General features: G+C 44.9%; 2 protein-coding genes across 3 annotated transcripts in view; both read right to left on the reverse strand.

Moving 5' to 3' along the window:
* Positions 1 to 16,632, reverse strand: part of BEND5 (BEN domain containing 5) — a gene marked incomplete at both ends in the record, with an annotated part of 47,985 nt that extends 31,353 nt beyond the window's left edge. Inside the window, 2 exons of the mRNA XM_084241701.1 lie at positions 1,502 to 1,635; positions 16,407 to 16,632. Of these exons, the coding sequence (XP_084097827.1) occupies positions 1,502 to 1,635; positions 16,407 to 16,632 (360 nt within the window). The remainder of the gene's footprint in view (positions 1 to 1,501; positions 1,636 to 16,406) is intronic.
* AGBL4 (AGBL carboxypeptidase 4) overlaps positions 1 to 18,963 on the reverse strand; it is a gene marked incomplete at both ends in the record, with an annotated part of 969,197 nt that overhangs the window by 203,208 nt on the left and 747,026 nt on the right. The gene's annotated exons all lie outside the window — the stretch shown is intronic.

The following is an 18,963-nucleotide window of genomic DNA, read 5'->3' on the forward strand; positions in this document are numbered from 1 at the left end:
ACTTGTGGGAGGTACAGACTACTAAGGACACAAAATTCCTGGTAGGGTACAGACTACTAAGGACACAACTGTGTGTCAGGTGTTAAAAAACAAAGGGAGATTGGCCTTGAGTATTCCTTAAGCAGACAAAACCAGCTTCGTCTGACAAACAAAGCTTACTTTAGCTTATTTTGCTAGCCTATTCTGACGTGGGTCATTTGTTTATACCTCTGGAAATCGTAGATAAAAAAACTGTTTCCCAAGGTTGAGAGGTAGTAACTACTGATCAATTCCTAATCAACTGAGAATATTTCCTTTAAGAAAATTCTAATATTATAAGCAATCACTGTGAAGAAGAAATAGTCACTGACTTCTCACTATCTCGGCTGCTTCCTAATAATCTCTACCCTAACACCCAACTCCTGCTGAGTCTCATTCCATGTTTGGGTTTGAGCAGTCCCGGTTTGCAAATTGCCGTTTGTTGTGTGCATGATAAACTTTTACTAAAAACTAGCTCAGTAATTCCTTGGTTTAACTTCTGTTCTTCTGAACTTTTGACACAGGTCGAGTCTACCTTAACCCCTCACTAAATTTCTGGAAATGTAAGGAGAAAAACAGACAAAGATGACTGAGGTTGAGTTACACGACAAATCCTCTCACATTTATGCATGGGATAGGGCGCGGCTAGTTTAGATGAACACCTCTGCTAAAACTGCCACGCTCACTAATTTTGGTATCTGTCTCATCACTGTACTGTGAGACACCTAAAGGCAGTAGCTGCATTGACTAATCTCCATGACCACAGGGATCAGCATGGGGCCAGATTCACAGTGGGAGGGCAATGAACTGAATTTAGTTGCATCTTTTGCACTGTGCCTTGGGAATGTCCCTGACCACGTGTCCAAAATCAGACCACAGTCAATGCCTTCTTCATCCTCCCTTCCTTGGGGGTGCTCACTGTATGAAAAAACACCTGGTTGGCTGAAGAAAATTTTTAGCAGGCTTATAAAGGACACTGGAGAAAACTAATCCAGGAACACACCACAGGAAACAAAATCTCATAGAAAGTAATCTTCCAATCCAGGGTCCTATAAGCATCCTTGTATGAATCTGCCTACCCTCTTCCCTAGAGAGTCCACCTTTAACTGTTTAGGGCAGTCTGACAGTAACTGGTTTGGAACTACTGCCCCAAAAGGGTCACTTAATGTTCCCAAAGCTCAGCAGGGACGTCTCCAGAGTGGTGCACGGAGAGAAATGCACCATCCCAGGCCCTCAGCAGCAATGGCACTGCACAAGACGGCGCAAACAGGACACAGCCTGGTGGCACAGTGTGAGTCAGGGTCCCCTGGAAATTCAGCCAGCAAACATACTAGCTGTCCGGAGCTTCCCCCACTGAAACAAGCAAGGCCTGTGACATTAGGAGACATTTTTGTGGGGAGAGGAGGCCAGACTAGAATTCTTTAGTTATTAGAAAGCTGAAAATGTTCCTACATACTTCTAAAAGAAGGAAAAATTTTGTTACCTTGATGTGTCTAAGTTGTAAATCTTCTTCCCCATAATCTTTAATTTCCCCATCTTCTTCTATATGATTGAGAGAGAGTTTGGGGATTTTTATTTTCTTCTGCATCACACTGTTTTCAAGGTCAGATTTGTCTTCTAAAATGCATATCAAGAGAACAAGTTTCAATATGAGTCAAAATACCCAAACTGCCCATAACCTCAAATACTAGAGAATAACTGAGGCCAGACCAGTTAAAAGGGAAAACCAACCAACCCCAGGCACGGGGGGGGGGGGGGGGGATCCTAAAAGCAGCAGTGCAGATAGATCTTCTCGAAGATTAAAGGTATCCAAAAGTACCGGAATCACAGCACTGAAAGAGTGTCTGCTGAATCTGCTGAGGGGTTTCTCTAAGTACATCTTAAAGGTTGACCTTTTATGGAATTCAAGAGTCTTGGAATTACAATGATTTTCAGATTATTATCTATCCTAAACTTAACGAGCACACGAGCAAGATCTTTCTAAGCCAAGCAGCTTCCCGGAAAAACCTGGTGCACTTCTGCAAGCTCAGGTACCAAGAGGCCTAAAAGGGATGCTGGCTCTTACATAGGCAAACATGAGCTGGAAGGCCAGAGACTGCCCCCACAACCCAGACACAGGACAGGCTGAGGTAACAGGAATGAGGAACGTTCATTACCATTTTTCGGGTATCATCATAGCAACAGCAGAATTTGAGGGGCCTCAGTGAACAACTGGTTCAACTCTTGTTTTACAGATGAAGGAACTCAGACCCAGAGAACGGAGGAGCGTGCTCAAGATGTGAGCTGAGGAAGGGGCAGGAGTGGGAAGCAGGCCTCTGATATCTCACCCATTGTTTACATGTGGTAGCAACGCATAAGGAAGTGGATCACACTTGGAAAGTTTTTATAAACTGTAAAGTGAAATACAAGGGGGTATTATTTCTCTTCACTTTCTCATTCTGTAAGTTGAACTTCCAATAATCTAAAAGATGCCTTGTCTTCTGAACTCTAAAACTCTATTTCCCAGATCTCTCTCTCTCTCTCTCTCTTTCTCTCTCACAGGAGATATCAAAAGTAAAACTTCAAACAGGTGAGTGCCAACTGGAGTGGAAGTTGTGGAAACCTGAAATTGCTTTGGAACTGACCTCTTGTGGTAAGTACTCTGGAGTCTTGTTTTCTAGTCTTGAACTGAGACTTTGGGAATTACTGGTTTTTATATTCCTCAAAAGCTCCCCCCTACTACATCCTCAATGCATTTTCTAGCATGCTGCCCTAGGCCAGATGTGGCACAAGGCCAGGGAGCTGGTTAAATCCAGTCTCTATGGGTCTTTATACACAAGTGTGAGTGTGTGTGCATATGGATATGATTGTGTTAAATATGTTCTTACACTTTCCCCAGGCCAGGCTTCCCTCCTCATAACTTGTTAGGAAAGCTGAGAAGGAAGCTCACCAACACAAAACTATTCCAGAATGTCCTCAAGTCCCAGATCTATCCAGAACGTCTTAGGAATGGGGCCCCTATTGGTCAGAGGTGGTGCCTCAGTATCAGGGAGACCTCAATATGAGCTGCAGCTCTCCCATGAGAGGGTGAGAAGAGTGGCACAGGGACCTTAGTCTCGCTGAACTCAGATGTCTCCTCTCTACAGGGAGTTGTGGGGTGACAGTGCACTACAGTGTCTGGTGCACACTATCGCCCTCAATGAAAGAGATATTAAAATTGGTGGGAGCAACATACTTGGAATCATTTCATTTCCCTAAGCACATGGTGAATAATGATACCAAGTTTAAAAACAAAAGAATGACTTAAGCAGGGTATGGCGTGCACTGCAAAAAGAGAGATGGTCTTTGTTAACATCTCCCTCCTAACCAGAGATGAAAATGGCCTTTCTTATGATCCAGAGGAGCAGCTCTCAGGTTGTATTTTCACAAGAAAGGTCTGTTCTTGTTCTCTGCGCACCTATAAAATATACCCAATGAGTTAGGTATGAACAACAGCAGGAAGTCTGGCCTTTCTAAAAGAGCAACAGGTTCCTTCCTACAAATCACTACTGACTATTTCTAAGCCAAAAAGATGCTAAGAGGTAAAACCTCAGGAAAGTGCCCCAAATGAAATTATCCTGAAATGGGGTGGATGAGTGCTTATACATGTGAAAAAGAGAGAGAAACACACACACACAGAGGGAGAGCGAGAGAATCAGAGAAGGGAGAGAGAGAGAGAACCAGAGAAGGGAGAAGAGGGCAGTATTAGGATTTCCAAGTTTTGGAACAAAGTTCCTGGGCTAATCTTCAGTTTGCCAAGTTGAAGGGCAAAGGTTTGACATGCAGTCACCAAACTGGGAACAACAGAGAAGCTCTGCTTCCCTGAGCTGAAACTCTACAGTTCAGGATCAGGTTGGTGTGGAGAGACGCAATCGTTCAGACTCACATAACTAAGTAATATTTGAACTCAGATAAATCATCTCATTAAACCCGTTCAAAATGTGTATGAGGAAATTGAGGTTCCAAATGGCGAAGGGTCCATGTATTCATCTGCATAATAATCAGGTCCAGGGATAGAGGGGAGCAGGACAGGCGGGGCTCCCACCTGGAGAGCTCAGTGAGTGGCCCCAGAGGTCAAAGTCATACCATGAACAGGGTGAGAACTCAGACTGTGTAGCCCCGTCCACAGCATTCCCTCCCTTGCCTCAGTTTAACATTTACTGAGAGTTTACACTTGTAGGATCCAGTCTGGGCCCTGGGGACACAAAGATGAAGAGGAAAGTAATTGCTATTGGATCTTGGGGATAAGGGAGATCACTTTGGTTGTTGCAACCAGAGCAGGGTTTTGAGAGGAAGTGGCTTTTGAGCTAGAATTCTTCCTTGCTGGGTAATCTTGTGTAAGTTACTTTACTGTTCTGAGCCTGTTTCCCCATCTGTGACTTGAAATCTGTGACTTGAAGTGAATAATTCCTACTGACATTGCCAGAATGCTGTGAAGATCATCAGTTCTGTATGTTAAGAATTTGCACAGGGTGGATGGCACTTGGAAAGTCAGTGCTCAGAAAGGGATAGTCAGATGGGGAGAATAAGAGTTCACACAAGAGTGGGAAAGAACAGAAGTCAAAAACAGGAAGGCTGGGAAAATAGACCTGGATTGGTTATGAAAGATGGTTCTGTCATAGGCAGGAGAGATAACTGAAGAAGAAAGTTACAGTGGTTGGAATTGAGAATAAATGGCCTTGAAAGACAAGTTAAGACAAGCTGGGGTTGAGCCTGCAGATGTGGAAAAACTAAGTCAGACAGCCTGGCTTCTAAGTTCAGTTCTGTCTCTTGGTAGGTGTTAGAAGTCAAGAAAGCTGCATGTCAGTGAGCATAGAAATGGAGAAACGGAGATAGCACATCTACCTCAGGTGGGGATCAAATCAACTGAGTTAATGTGTCCTGAAAGCAGCAGAGCCTTGGGCAGACGAGTACACAGGGATAACAAAGCTTAGCAGAGCCTGCTGCTAGTTCAGGATCTGGTAGAGGCTTGCGTCTTGAGGTGGAGACCTCAGGTGGGCTCCACTCCCCACCTGGTGACAGGAGGGCCTCCTCTAACACCACCCCCATCACTGCTGCCCAAGGCTCCATGCTCTTCCAGCTAACTGGACTGCTCCTCTCCTTCCTTGTCTACTGGACAAACGCCACTCAAACTCCACTTATATCTCTTTTCTCCTCAAAGGTACAATTACACACTGTATATACCTTTTCTGTATTCTATTTCCTTCCATGTTGCAAGTATCTGCTTTGAGGTCTACCTCCCCCACTGGACTGTGAGTAACCTCAGGTGAAAGCCCATATCATAGGCTTTGCCATACAAAAGGGACTCCTCAAACCAAAAAAGTTTAATGAAAGATTATAAAAAGAGGCTACACCAATAAGCATTATGGAAAGATGTTCAACATCACCAGTCATTAGAGAAATATAAATCAAAACAACAGTGAGATATCACTGAACAGTCACTAGGAAGGCAGTAGTAGTAGTAGTAGTAGTAGTAGTAGTAGTAGTAGTAGTAGTAGTAGTAAAAGAAAAGAAAAACAACAAGTGTTACGAAGATGTGGAGAAATTGAAACCATCAGCATACCCAGTTGGAATGTAAACTGGGGCCACTGCTGTGGGAAAGAGCTTGGCAGTTCTTCAAATCATTAAACATACACTTACTATATGACCCAGCGATTCCACTGCTGGTCACATTCCCAAGAGAAATGAAAACATATGTCCCCTAAAAACTTGAAACACAAATTTTCACAGCAACATTAATCGCAACAGACAAAAGGTGGAAACAACCCAATTGTTGATCAAGTGATAAATGAATGGATAAACAAAATGTGGTATTATCTATACAATGGACTATTCAACCATAAAAGGAAAGGAAGAACTGATCCATGCTATACCATGAATGAACCTTGAGAACATTATACTACATGAAAGAAGCCAGAAACAAAGGCCACAAATTGTATGATTCCACTGATATGAAATATCCAGAATAGGCAGCTCCACAGAGACAGAAAGATGACTTGTTGCCTGGGGGTTTGGGAGAAAAAGTGATAAGCAACTGCTTAATGGGTAAAGGGAATCTTTTTTGGGGGGGTGATTAAAGTTTCTAAAAACAGTAATGATGGTTATAGAACATTACTTAAAAGAGCCACTGAATCTACACACTTTAAAATGACTAAAACAGTGAATTTTTATGTGAATTATACTTCAATTACAAAATAGGCTGTCATTTATGGAACATCTACTATAAGGCAGTACACATCCTAACAATCCTGCAATTAGGTATTATTAGCCACCTTTTCTTTCCACTAAAGAAGAAATAAGACTCAAGGAAGATCTGACCTTCTTTGGGAAGGTGCAGTCAGAATTTGATAAGGTCTTTCTGTCCCCTAAGTCCACACCTGGACGTGGTAGGGCCAGAATAAATGCTGAATAAATGAATGAGGGCTATGGATAAGGACATCCAAATTCCCCAGCCTGAAGGTCAAAGCAGAAGATCACTTTACTCCTGCTTTCCCACCACACCCCTCTGTCCTCAGGAAGTCCCCAGAAAACAATCCCCATGTCTGGGCACAATAGAAATAGCTTGTAGACAGAACTCAGGGCTTGAAGGGGTTCTTTGGAAAGATAGGCTGAGCAGAACTGGAAGTGTGATGTGACAGGTGTGAGTTCAGGAAAAGAGTAGAAGCAGATAGTACCTCCAATCACAGGCCTCCTGACCTGGATCTTGGGTACCTCCATGCTTGTTTGGGGGTGGGGGTCTGAAGGCTCCCCTGAGAGTTAACTACCTCCTGGCTCTATTCTAATGCCCATCAATTTCTTCCTTGACTAATACTCCCTGGAAGAGGGATGGGGGAGATACAAGGCTTCCATCCATTCATCCTTTACTGAGCCCCTATTCTGATCTGAGCACTATGCTCAGCATTTCTTATCTTTTGGACACTTATATCCCAGCCTGTGCCAAGAACCTCAATTGGAATGCAAGGTTTGACTTCCTGAGGAAAGCTGCCTCACATGGGGGCAAGCCTCTGGCCTATACGCCTTCCTAACAAATCCAGAATTTAAGGTGCTGCCTCACATCTACCTCTAGTCCATGGAAGATTACTCAACACTTAGTGTCATTGTAAAAGATGGAGGAAGTGGTTGGGGGAGAGAGGCCCATGATCTCGAAAAACAGCCTGACTTTCTGAATCAGGAGGTCTTGGTTTGGAATTCTGCATTTGCTATATGCTAACTATGGGGGCTTGGACAAGCTACTCAACCTGTCTGAGTCTCAGTTTCATTATCTATAAAATGTTTTCCATAAGACAGTGCATATTAAGCATCAAGAACAGTGATTTTCTTGTAATAGGTATTCAATAAGTAGCAGCTGTGAGCCACTACCCCTATGGGTTATAATTTTGGCTTTTATCCAATGGCAAAGAGAACCACTGCAGGTATCTGCCATAGGTTGAGACATGATGAAAGAGATGTTTTAAGAAGATTAATGTGGCAGTGGCAAGCAAGATAGATGAGATGTGAGGAAGAAACTGAACACAGGGTGACAAGAAGCTATAACTCTTTACTGGCCACATTAATGAAGGCGAGCAGTAGTGTGCATCATCTAAGACAGCAAATAACCGCATACGGCATTTTTAATATGGCTTTGGAATATGCTTCTAGTTTTGAATTCCATGAAACCAAAGAAGAAACTAGCAATGGATTCAGAAGGATGTGGAAAACTCTCTAGTCAACCTGACTTTCTAATTGCTGAAAGCTTAAGGCCAAATTATCAGTTTGTGATAATTTATGTAAACAAAAATAAATGTGTATCCTCTGCAGAGATAACCGTCAATGATTCTAACTTCCTGATTGCTTCCTTGGTTTCCAGGGTAAAGAAAACGACCAAGCATTTGGGCATCAGCTATCTCTTCCTCCTTTCTAGCTACTTAGAACTCAACTAGATGCATTCATCTGCTCAACATACGTATTGAGGAAGTACCTATTATGTGCCAGGCCCAGTGTCAAATTCTTAACTAACATCCCCATATCTAATTCCCATAATAATTCTGCAGAAGCAGAGACTGCGGCACACAGAAGTGAAGTGGCTTACCTAAGACAAAAAGCTATTAAACAGCAGAGCCAGAATTTCAAATCAGGTCTGCAAGATACTATCACCCAATTATCCTATAGGAACAAGAGAAAAAGTATCAAGTGCTATACCTTCCTTACCTGAAGCAAAGGGGGTGTATAAAATGGTGAGTGTGTCAATTTAACTCCTGAAGTGCCTTTCTCCAAAAACTTCGCCTATGCTCTAGGAGAGTGCTGTGACAAACTCCCAAACTGAAACATTGCACAAATAGCACTTAATGCCAAATTCCTGAGCTACATGCTTATCAATGCGACCAAGCTTGAAATAATCCCCAAATTGAGCTCCCATCCCAAATTATAAAATTCAGTAAAAGTTGCTCTTCAAAAATATTGAAAAAACTTAGTAGCCATTATTAACCTGAGAGGGACAGCTCATTAAACTTACTACTGGGGGGAGACTGGAGGCTAATAGCAGGTAGTGTTTTAGAAAACAGGCAGGTGGACAGGAAATCTAATGCAAATCTGTCTTTAAAAGTAAAGTTATCATTGACAATTTTGTAGAATACAGGTAAATGGGATAAGTGCTGTTTTGACCCCCCCCCCCTTTTACATATAATCATGCTGGACAATTAAAAGAATCCAACATCTGAGAGTTTGTTAGAGGTTTGTTAGATAGGATGAGATTTCAAAAGACTACATATAAAAAGTTTTACAAATGTTTGTCTTGTTTTAAAAATATCTACATCCAGATTTAAAGTTTTTTATCTATACAACAATCCTGTAAAGTCTTAGTTAGCATTAAAAACAGGCCACAGAAAAGGCAGGCAGATTGCACTCTTTGGTCTATAGGGTTTGTGTTTATAAAATCCAAGGCAGACAAAATTTTCAGGTTTTAAAGATTGTGGCCAACCAAGACAATAAAAGATGACCTGCTGTGGCATAGCCCAGAGAATCCAGGGTGCATGGGGCAGAGACCGGGCTCCGTAGCTGACTCATTAGATGAGGTCACTTCCTCTAGTGACTTTTCTTTCCTGTCAAACATGGGACTTGACTAGGGAACCTCAACAAGTACTTCCAGTTTTGTGACCACTGGCCAGTTGTAGGATCTCCCAAGTCTCTCTTCTGGGCAGTGTGGGATAAGAGTGGATGAGCTCATCCTTCTAGGCAGGAATGCTTGAAGCAATGTCTTACTGGGGCCATCCAAAAGGAGAGAGAGGGCACTGCTAACCAGGTTTCAGTAGGTCACCCTGCCCACATTGTCACCGGCCTTGGCACAGAGCAAGGACTTCATTCGGTTGGATCGTTTTTTCTAGCCACCTTCAACTGTTGCCAGGGTAATAAACGGCCTCAGGATAGGGTCACACAGGAGCAAAACATGGAGGGTACTGCAAGCATTTCATGCTTAAGCTAAGCCCCAGGAGGATTTAAAACACAACACAAGTTAAATTTTAAACTTGTCGGCTCCTTACATATGCTTGTTGCTCTAAATCAGTCCTTTCCATAAAGGGTGGCACCACAACTAAGCAAGCTGTTCTCTCAGCAATTCTTAGCCCCTGATAGTCCTTAACAGCTGCCTATCTTTAATGAGTGCCTACTATGTGTCACTTTTCCATATTACCTTGCTAAATGACAGAGCGGACAAGTAGGTGATTACTATCTCTGTTAGAGATGAGAAACTCAAGAGAAGGAAGGAAAGTGATCCCCAGTCACACAGCTGGTATGCAGCTGAGTTACGATTTGAACCCAGCTGGTCTGACTTCAAAGCGCATCTTCTTTGAGCTCTCTAACAACACTTCCTCCTCCATATTTAAGGAAGTGACCTAGAGGTTATCTAACCAAACTCTCCCATAGGGCAGGATTCCATTCCAGAATCTCCTTGATCTGCTTGCCACATCTAATGACTGGGGACTCATCACCATACTGGAAGCCCTTTGCATTGTGCATCTGTTTCCCTTGCTATTACTACAACATTCCCACTCACGCCTGTCAATTCCACTCGCTGGCTCTAACTCAGCTTTCTGGACCCCAAAGAATAGGTCTGAACCTTCCTCCACAGGGTAAAACTCAGACATTGGAAAATACCAAAATATCCCATGCAAATCTTTTTCTTCTCCTACGTATATATTTAGCTGTCCTATCCTATGCCTCACCAATGAACTGAGAGAGAGTACTCGCTCTGTAGTAAAAACAAACAAAAGCCAGCTTATTTCTGGGATCCAAAGATTTCTCTCTTCATTTGGTTTCTAGGACACTCTTGATTCCTTGGTCCCTCTCTGGCTGCTTCTTCCCCTTCACCTTTTTTGGGATTTTCTTCTTCCGTACCCTTTTAAGATGGTGTTCTGAAGAGTTTTAACCTTCATAGACAGAGAAGTGTGAGTTTAGTTTGAGACATGAGCATTTTTAAATGAAGAGAACGTGCTTCTCTTCCTCTGCACCCTCTCCACTGCGACCTCACCCCTCCTGTGGCTAATGACTTCCATGCTGGCATCTTCAGTTCAATTTCAAATTGCTCTCCTGAATCTCAAACCACATGTCTAAGCACTCTCCTGAAGTATCCACCCAGCATTCCAGGGGCCCCTGAGAATCATCATGTCTCAAACTAAACCCCCACTTCTACCTCTGGTGCTCCCCCTGGAGGGAGGGGACGCACCATTGCACATCATCATCACATGTACCACCACCACCAGTCAGTTCCAAGTCCCATAGATTCTCCTTCCTTGACACATCTCGGATGCATCATAACCGTTGCCACCTCAGTTCAGGTATCATACTTTTTGACTAAGCCAACTCACACTTCTCTGTAAGCCTTGTCTATGTGGGAAGACTTAGTCCACTGCTTGGCACCTACAGTACCCACCAAATAGTTGTTTGAAAAGTTCTCTTTTCTCAGGTACAGCAAGAATTCCTCTCTCACAAGGATGTGCAGAATATGATGAAATTCCTCTCACTGCACCTAGCACCTAGTGATTATCTAATAAATAATTAGGAAATTAGTCCTTGAAGGCAAAAAAACAAAGCTAGTCTTCCTCCTCTAGTTCTATCTAGTATAAGGCTGACCACCTAAGACAGAGCAGGTAAGCAAAGTGGAAAAAGAATTAATCTTGGAGTTGAAGAACTAAAACTGAATTTGCCTTTTAAGCTAGTGTGCTCTTGAATAACAAATCATCAAATCAAAAAGCAAGACTTTAGCTGGGCTGGGGAAGTTTTTTCTCTCAATCTGGAGAAACAGAACTCCAAAGTACCCTGTAGCACCTACAATTTAACTCTAACAAATTAGTGGTTCTTGAACACGACAAATCACATCAGACTGAACCTTCACTGGTTAACATTTTCAGTAGAATCTGCAACAGATGACAGAAGACAAGTTCCAATCTTTGCTCCAAAGTATATCAGCAGAACATGTCAAAGCCTAAATTAAAAGTTTCACTTGCTTAAAAAAAAAAAAAAAAATCCTTTTGTTGGCAGTCTCCCACTGATGACATGCAACAATTTTTGCATATGAAATCGCCTAGTCCCCTGCCTTGCTGCTAACTTTGTAGAAGTTCCAAAGCATTTCTGGAGCAAGTGATCTATTTGGACCGACAATGCCAAGCTGGGACCTGAGCCCTGAATGAGCTAAAATTACCAACGCAAGAAAAACGTGGCTTTGGAAGCTATTTCCCCCAACTGTAGGGTTTCTTTTGGTCAAGGGAATGATAAAGAATGTTGACTTTTTCCAGATGAACAAAGTTGAATGAAACCTCAAAATCCCACTGTAGGTTTCTGTTCTGAAAAGCAAGCGGCTACCACAGAGCAGGGGAGACAAATGCTAACTTCTCAGGCCCGATCTCTCCCCAAGCATAAAAATTGCACCTGTCATCCTAAAGTTCCTGAGTCCAACATGAGCGGACTGGAGTATACTACATGCCAGGCATATCCATGTGGAGAAAAAGAAGGCAGACCCCTGTCGTCGAGGGGTTCACTGTCTGAGAGGAAGACAGACACATTCACAACTAACCAGAGCAAGACACCAAATGCTGAGATCCATAGCAAGCACCAAGCAAAGTGAGAGAAGTCCAGCAGGGAGTGTCCCTTGGGGGGCAGAGGGTGAGACAGGGAACACCCTGGGGCAGGGGGTTCCAGTGTATTTTGTCCCCTCTTCTATCACTGCCCTCCACTCACTGAACCTCAAGTGTCGGTCCCAAGTCTGCCTTCCCCACTAGAAGTTGAACTCCACAGACATAGGCGCCATGTGAGACAATGATGAATCCATGCTGACTGGATCAAAGGAGCACATAGGATGTGTCCTCAAGGGGCATGAAATACCGCAGGAATACCAGAAGGGTGGAGATGCTGAAGAATTTAGGGGAGGCTAGGACCACCATGTCAGGCTAAGAAACTGAAGTTTTTATTTAGTGGGCCACAGGTAGTTATAGAAGATTCTAAGGAGAGCAATAAATTAAGATTGTGCTTTTTGTGATTTCAAAGATTATTCTGAAGGTACTTGGAAAACAGATTGGAGACAGGTGACAATTAGAAGCCTGGGGCACTGGTTTAATGAGTGAAACCTGGAGCAGGCCCTCATGGAGGCAGTAGAGGAGCTGGAAGGGAAAGAGTTAAAAGTAAAACTGAACCCCCCACCCCCCCAGCCTGGTCCCTTCTCCTTGCTTCCTAGGGCCTGACTTCTCCCTCAACCCAGCACTTAACACTGGGCCCTCAGACTACAGGTCTGAGGATGGGGACCATTTCTTCTTAGCACTTTGCCCCTGATGGAAATTCTACGTAGTAGGGCCTGAGAAGTTAACATTTGTCTCCCCTGAGGCATGCTGTCATTGAAATCCCAGTACCTCAGATGTGTACCTAGGCCTGACAAGTAGGAAGTAGTAAGGGAATATTTGATCACAAAAGGGATTTAGCTCACTCAAAGAATAACAACATAACAAAGGTGCCTGGATAGACTGGCATAGCATTTTAAGACTCTGAGCCCAGAGAAACAACTCAGCTTTGTAAAAAAACAAAAAATTCAATACTATGAGCCCCAGAGGAGGGTGGGATTGCAGTCAGAAAATGGTGAGCTCTCCAAGTGGGTAGCTGTCACTTTTATAACTCACTTGGAAAACAAACGAGAGTAAGGACAGACCATAGTCCAAAGGTGAAGCAAGTCCTGGGTTATGTGGTATAGACCCTTCACAGAGGATGGGAGTTCCTTTGAAAAGATTTCTTCAGGAAAGTGACAGCTGAGGGTAGGTAGGCAAGGTGCGTGCCCTGCAGGAAAGAGGTGGGCAACAGAGGAAGAGCAGAACGGGCTTGGCAACTCAGAAACTAAAAATTGTCCCTGTTTTGAAAACTTGCCTTGAGCTATAAGCTTCACAGACATGTCTTCCATTTCCTTTTGCTACTTCCAAGCATGCCGTGTGGCGGAGGGGAATAAGAGCTGCCACTTTACAAAGGAGATTGTCAAGCAGGGCGTGGCAGTAGAAAAGACTGTTCTAGGCCTGAGTTTGTCATTTATAAGCAGTGAGGCTGCAGGCAAGTCTCCATGCCTCAGTGTCCTCATCAACAAAATGAAAACAGTATCAACAGCAATCTTTCCCAACTGGGTCACAAGGGAGGCAGAACAGACCTAATGCACAGACACATAGCAAGACCCACTGAAGGTTTCTTTAAACTGAAACCATAATTTGGTGAGAAGAGGGCCATATGGCAGGGTCTGACACACATTGAAACCATGGCGAATGCATGGAAAAATGTAAAAAAAAAAAAAAAAATGCAACGCCCACTGTAGTTGGCTCTGACCCTACCTGGGTACAAGAGGTACACCTGAAGATGGCTCTGGGTTGGCCAGGGACAAACATCCAGTAAAGTTAACATACTACCCACCAAAGGCCATAAAGTGGCCCTGGAGCTGCCTCTGAACCCATGCAGTTGGTGCCAGAGAGGAACCAGTGACTCACTAACTCACAAACACAAAGCCATCTCTGCTGCCCCTTTGAGGGGTCGCTTGCTCACATCTGGTGTCACAACATAGTGGTATTTACACCTAGGAGAAGCCAGAAGATGAGCTGTTTGAGAAGTCACCTCAAGTAGTTCTCAGAGCCACCACAATCAAGTTAAAGGGGTCAGAAGACACACAGGAGGGCTCTTCTAGCACAAATGATTTCCCAAATCTCCCTGACCCTCCCAATCAGATCTGTAGCTGGGGCAGAGGCTCCAATTTAAAAATTAACCAGCTGATTGGAATTCAAAATATGGTCCAGCCAACCTCAAATCCTTTCCTTTCCCTCCACCTTTCTCTTCAGAAGGGAGGGGGAGGCTAGAGGTGGGAGGGGCACTTTTCCACTCACTTTGCTCCAACCGGTGCTATGCTTCTTCTCTGAATCTACTCTGCCAGTTTCCAGATGTTACCTAGCTTTTCTGGTTTGTTTAATTTTAAGAACCTCAGACTTGGAGGATGAATAGTCCACAGGTTCAAGTTTCATGGCCCTCAGACCAGTAGCTGTATGCATCCACCTATGAAAACTTTTGTCAATTTTTAAAATCAGTCAGTGGGAAGTGCCATCTGCCTTAGCTGTCCCTCTGCAGTGCTTGAGGAGCAAAACACAGTGTTTATGTTTGCTGAATGAATAAATGGATGAATGAACAATCTCTAAAGGAGGAAGCAGTCACCACAGACTAGACACACATAGACTGCGGACCCCTCTGGCACACATCGCTTCCCCTTCCAGATCTACCAGTATAATACAGTCATGAAGAAGCACACTTTCTCTTTCAGTTAAATAGAAGCTAAGGTTACAACCTAGTTACAACTTCCTATTCTCTTGGGGTATAAACTCCTAATCCCTTCCCTCAGGTAATTAAAATCAAGCAAACAAACAAAATAAAACCCAATCAGATACAACGGTTTCCCTTTTCTACTTCTGTTTTTCTGGCCCCAGGTGTCAGGCTGTGAATGGTCTACACCCCTGTGCCCCAAAGGCTGGTCAGGGAGGTGGTGAGGAGACAGTCTATCAAAAAATGCCTCCAGGCACTGATTAGTTTCCAGTTCTTCCTCTCCTCCATGCCTGCAAACCTGCTTTCCAGAAGCAACAGAAGGTACTGGAAAGGAACTGTCAAAAACCAATGTTGGAATCTGCTAACTTGCCACTAGATCCTAGGCAAGTTCTTCTGTTTCAGCCACAGTTTCCTTATCTGTCATATTTAAATATGATAAATGCTGGCTTCACTTTTAGGCTAAATGTGTGAAAGCAAAGGAACTTGCGGGGGAGGGGGGTAAGGAAAGGTCTCAAAACTTCAAAATACTAGCAATATCATTTTTCTTTCCTCCCCCAGCTCTTCCCTCCCAAGTGGAAGGCAGGGTGGCTTACTGTCTGCTGCTCTAAGGTAGATCTTCCAAGTAAGAGCAATACCTTCCTCCTCTTCCCCTGTCTGCACCCAGCCTCCCAGAACTAGCTCAGAAAGCGGGTCCACTGCCTTCTCTTGACAAAGGACAAGGTCTCGCAGTATGTCAGAAAGAACTTGGTGTAGCAAACTGAGGGGCTGCTGTCTTCTATCAGCAGCTGGACCTCGGTATCCTCATCTATCCAATGGGAATGATACCACCTGCTTCCTTATTTCTTGGAGTTCTGGGAAAGCAAGAATGGAAGGTTGGTCTTATCCTGACCTAGAAACCCCTTCCTGGCCCTCGGGTCTCATTCTGGGAGCCTTCTGGGAGGTTCCAAAGAGATGTGGAGGCTAAGGGATGCTGAGGGTCACTCACTCTTTACCTCAATCACCTGGCCAGGGAAGAGCAGAGGAGAGGGTGCCCGGAGCCCAGGGTCCAAGGTCTCCTCACCCTGCCCAAGGGTGGTCTAGACGGGACAGGATGTCACAGTTTCCCTCCCAGATGAGTCTGAAATCACCTGCCTCCCTGCTCACTCCCAGGCGGTACCAAGGGCCTTACAGGGAGAGAGCCAGGCAGCTGGAGAAACTTGGAAGAGACAGGGAGCTGGGAGAGAGGTAAAAAGGTGAGGGACAGCAATGAAGTCACAAACAGGCATGCAGAGAAAGGGAAAGTGAAGGAGCCGGGAGAATCCACGGAAACTGAAAGAGAACCAACCTCAGAGAGACCTGGAGACACACTGACAGCGCGGGAGTGTCGGGGAGACAAAGGGGACCATCCGGTGTTTTTAACTGGTCTGGCCTTTTAGAGGCACCCCGTGCCCACGAGCAAAGCCTATGGGGGCGGGAGGAGGAGGCCGGAGCAAGCAGTGGCTCCCCACGACCGACCCCTTCGCCCCAGTGCCCGGCCCCCTCCCCGGTCCCGGCCCCCACCCGCACCCCACCGTCCCTCCCCGCCGCGCTCTCACCTGCCAGCGCCAGGATCTGGGCCTTATGGAGCAACAGCGCGCCCCAGTCGCGGGGGGCGCGCGGGGGGCTCTCGGGCTCGGCGCCCAGCTCCTCCGGGCCCCGGTACACGGCGTACACCTTCTGGTTGTCAAAATCCAGCCGCGAGCGGGGGCTGAAGTCGCGCACGCACGACACCGGCAGCGCGTAGCAGACGTTGTCCTCCAGGAACCGCACAAAGGCGTACATGGTGGGCGCGGGGGGCGGGCCCGGTCGGGCCGGTCAGCCCGCGGGGCGGGCGCAGAGGTGGGGACCCCGCGGGGGGCGCGAGCCGCACGGCCGGGCCGGGGGGCGGGGGCGGCTCCCCGGGACCCGGGCTCCCCCCACTGTTATTGTTCCTGAAAGCACCGCTCTGCCAATCGGCTGCTCTCGCCTGGGCGCGGAAAAGTGGGGGGGGGGGGGGAATAAGGGGGCGGGGGGCGGATGAGGGGGGTTTGGGAGCGCACCGCCACTCGCAAAGTCAGACCCGAGCAATCACAGCCGGAGCGCGATTCCAGCCGGGAGGGGAAAAGGGCAGAGGGGGAATGGCAGTAATAATAATAACAACAATAATAGCATTGCAGGAAAAAGAAATGCATTGACTAAACGTCGCGCTGCGGGAAAGATTAGATGGCTGCAACAATCGCGCTGCAAAACAAATTGCATGGCAACAAAACTGCATTGCAAACGACAGGGGAGAGCGTGAGAGAATTGAACGCAGGGCGGGGGGGGGGGGCGATCTTATTTGGATCCTAAAGTGTAAACTTGAATCCGCCAGTGAGCAGAATTTGTTTCAAATAATTTGGGCCACTTCTCTTACTCGCCTGCTTGCTTGCTTGCTTGCTTCCCTTTCTTTTCTTTTCTTCTTCTCGCTTGCTCTCACTTTACTTACTTTTTTTTTTTTTTTTGCAAAACAGCTAGCTCCCCCTGTGGGGAGGGTCAGTCAGGCAGAAACGTTTCTCTACAGCTGCCAAACCGGTTCTGACCTGAACTGGGGCTTATCTGGGATTTCTAGTTGGACCAGCTGGCTGGGGTGATGGAGGGTTTGTCAAGGACTGCTCCCAACTAAAGGGAGCAGGGGATCCCCTCTTCCCTATAGTTTTCCTCCTTAAACACCTCTTCACGACATGCCTGTCTCTTGCATGAAACCATTTGGATTGAGGACTGAGGACGGAGTGGGGGTACTCTGAGGAAGGCAGGGCCAAGGCTAGCTGAGCATTTCTGGAGTACTCTGAAGACCTCAGAAATGAGTCTCTGGAATAGCAGTCTCTTCCCTGATATCATGGGCAGAAGCTTCTGGAGGGGGGTAAGATGAGAAGGGGCTTGGGTTCCCCAAGACAAACCAAGAACATCAGAGGGGGCACTGCACTGAAACCCATTCCCACATCAGAATGTGTGAGCGCTCTCACACTGATGCCTCTGAGAGGGCAGGCTTTGTAGCCAGTAAGACTCCTTATATCTCCATTGTCTACCCCTGACTTGCCACTTGGCAGAGACTAGATGAATTCTGCGTGAGGAATCATAATAAATTAAATTCTACATTCACCCAGTGACCAAGTCATTCATTCTTTTATTCAAGCGACCGATATCATGGGGGGTACACCACATGCCAGGTTGTAGGGTAGACACTAGAGAAATGAGCACACATGATAGACACCTGGATTCCTTGCAGTGTTAGTGCATCAGGACTTGAGTCTCAATTTTGGAGTGTGTGCTAAATCTACCTTAATATATGAATAAAACACTTCCCTGTCCTTGTAACCCTTATAATCCTGTCTAGGAGTATTAAAAAAGTTTAAGGAAGTAAGCATGTTATAGTGAAAAAAGTGTTCTCATAGAGGAATGTTTAATGGAGGTGGCAGATTTAATTAAACGGTGTATTTAAAAAAATATTTTCAATAATTACAGCTTGTAAGAATAAATCCAAAATAAATGCACCAAAATGTTATGTTTCTCAATAGTGGTGGATGATTTTGATTTTTCCTTTTGTGTGTATATGTATATGTATATATTTTTTTCCACAATAAACAGGTATTACTTTATAATCACAAGCACTCAAACAGTATTTTCAAAAGAGCACTGAGCTCACACTTCAAATCAGCTACATTAATGATGAATGATGAAGTAGAATAAGCCAAAACCCCCAAATTATTTCACTATGATTTGAGGAGTACGTTATATATTGAATCCCATCAACACACAGCTCTCATATTCAAATATGCAGGTTAGATTATGTTTGTATAAACCAAGTCTCTGGTAGAGATCACGTGATAGTCAGGCATGACTGCAAGCTATCCTGATGCAGACATTGTTCCTACCTTGCCCCACATCCTTGAAAAATAGAGAAGCCACTCCGAGTTCCAATAGATTTACTTTTGTGATTATTTGGGTGAAGAATCATAATAAAATCCACACTCACCCAGTCACCTAGTCATTCATTCTTTTTTTCAAGCGACCATTATTCTTTAATCTTAAATTTAACCTAAATGAGCTTGTAGGAATACATTCCTATGGTCATTGAGAAGTAATATGTAGCAAGAC

The sequence above is a fragment of the Talpa europaea genome (genome assembly GCF_964194135.1).
Source record: "Talpa europaea genome assembly, chromosome: 9".
Classification (NCBI taxonomy): Eukaryota; Metazoa; Chordata; class Mammalia; order Eulipotyphla; family Talpidae; genus Talpa; species Talpa europaea.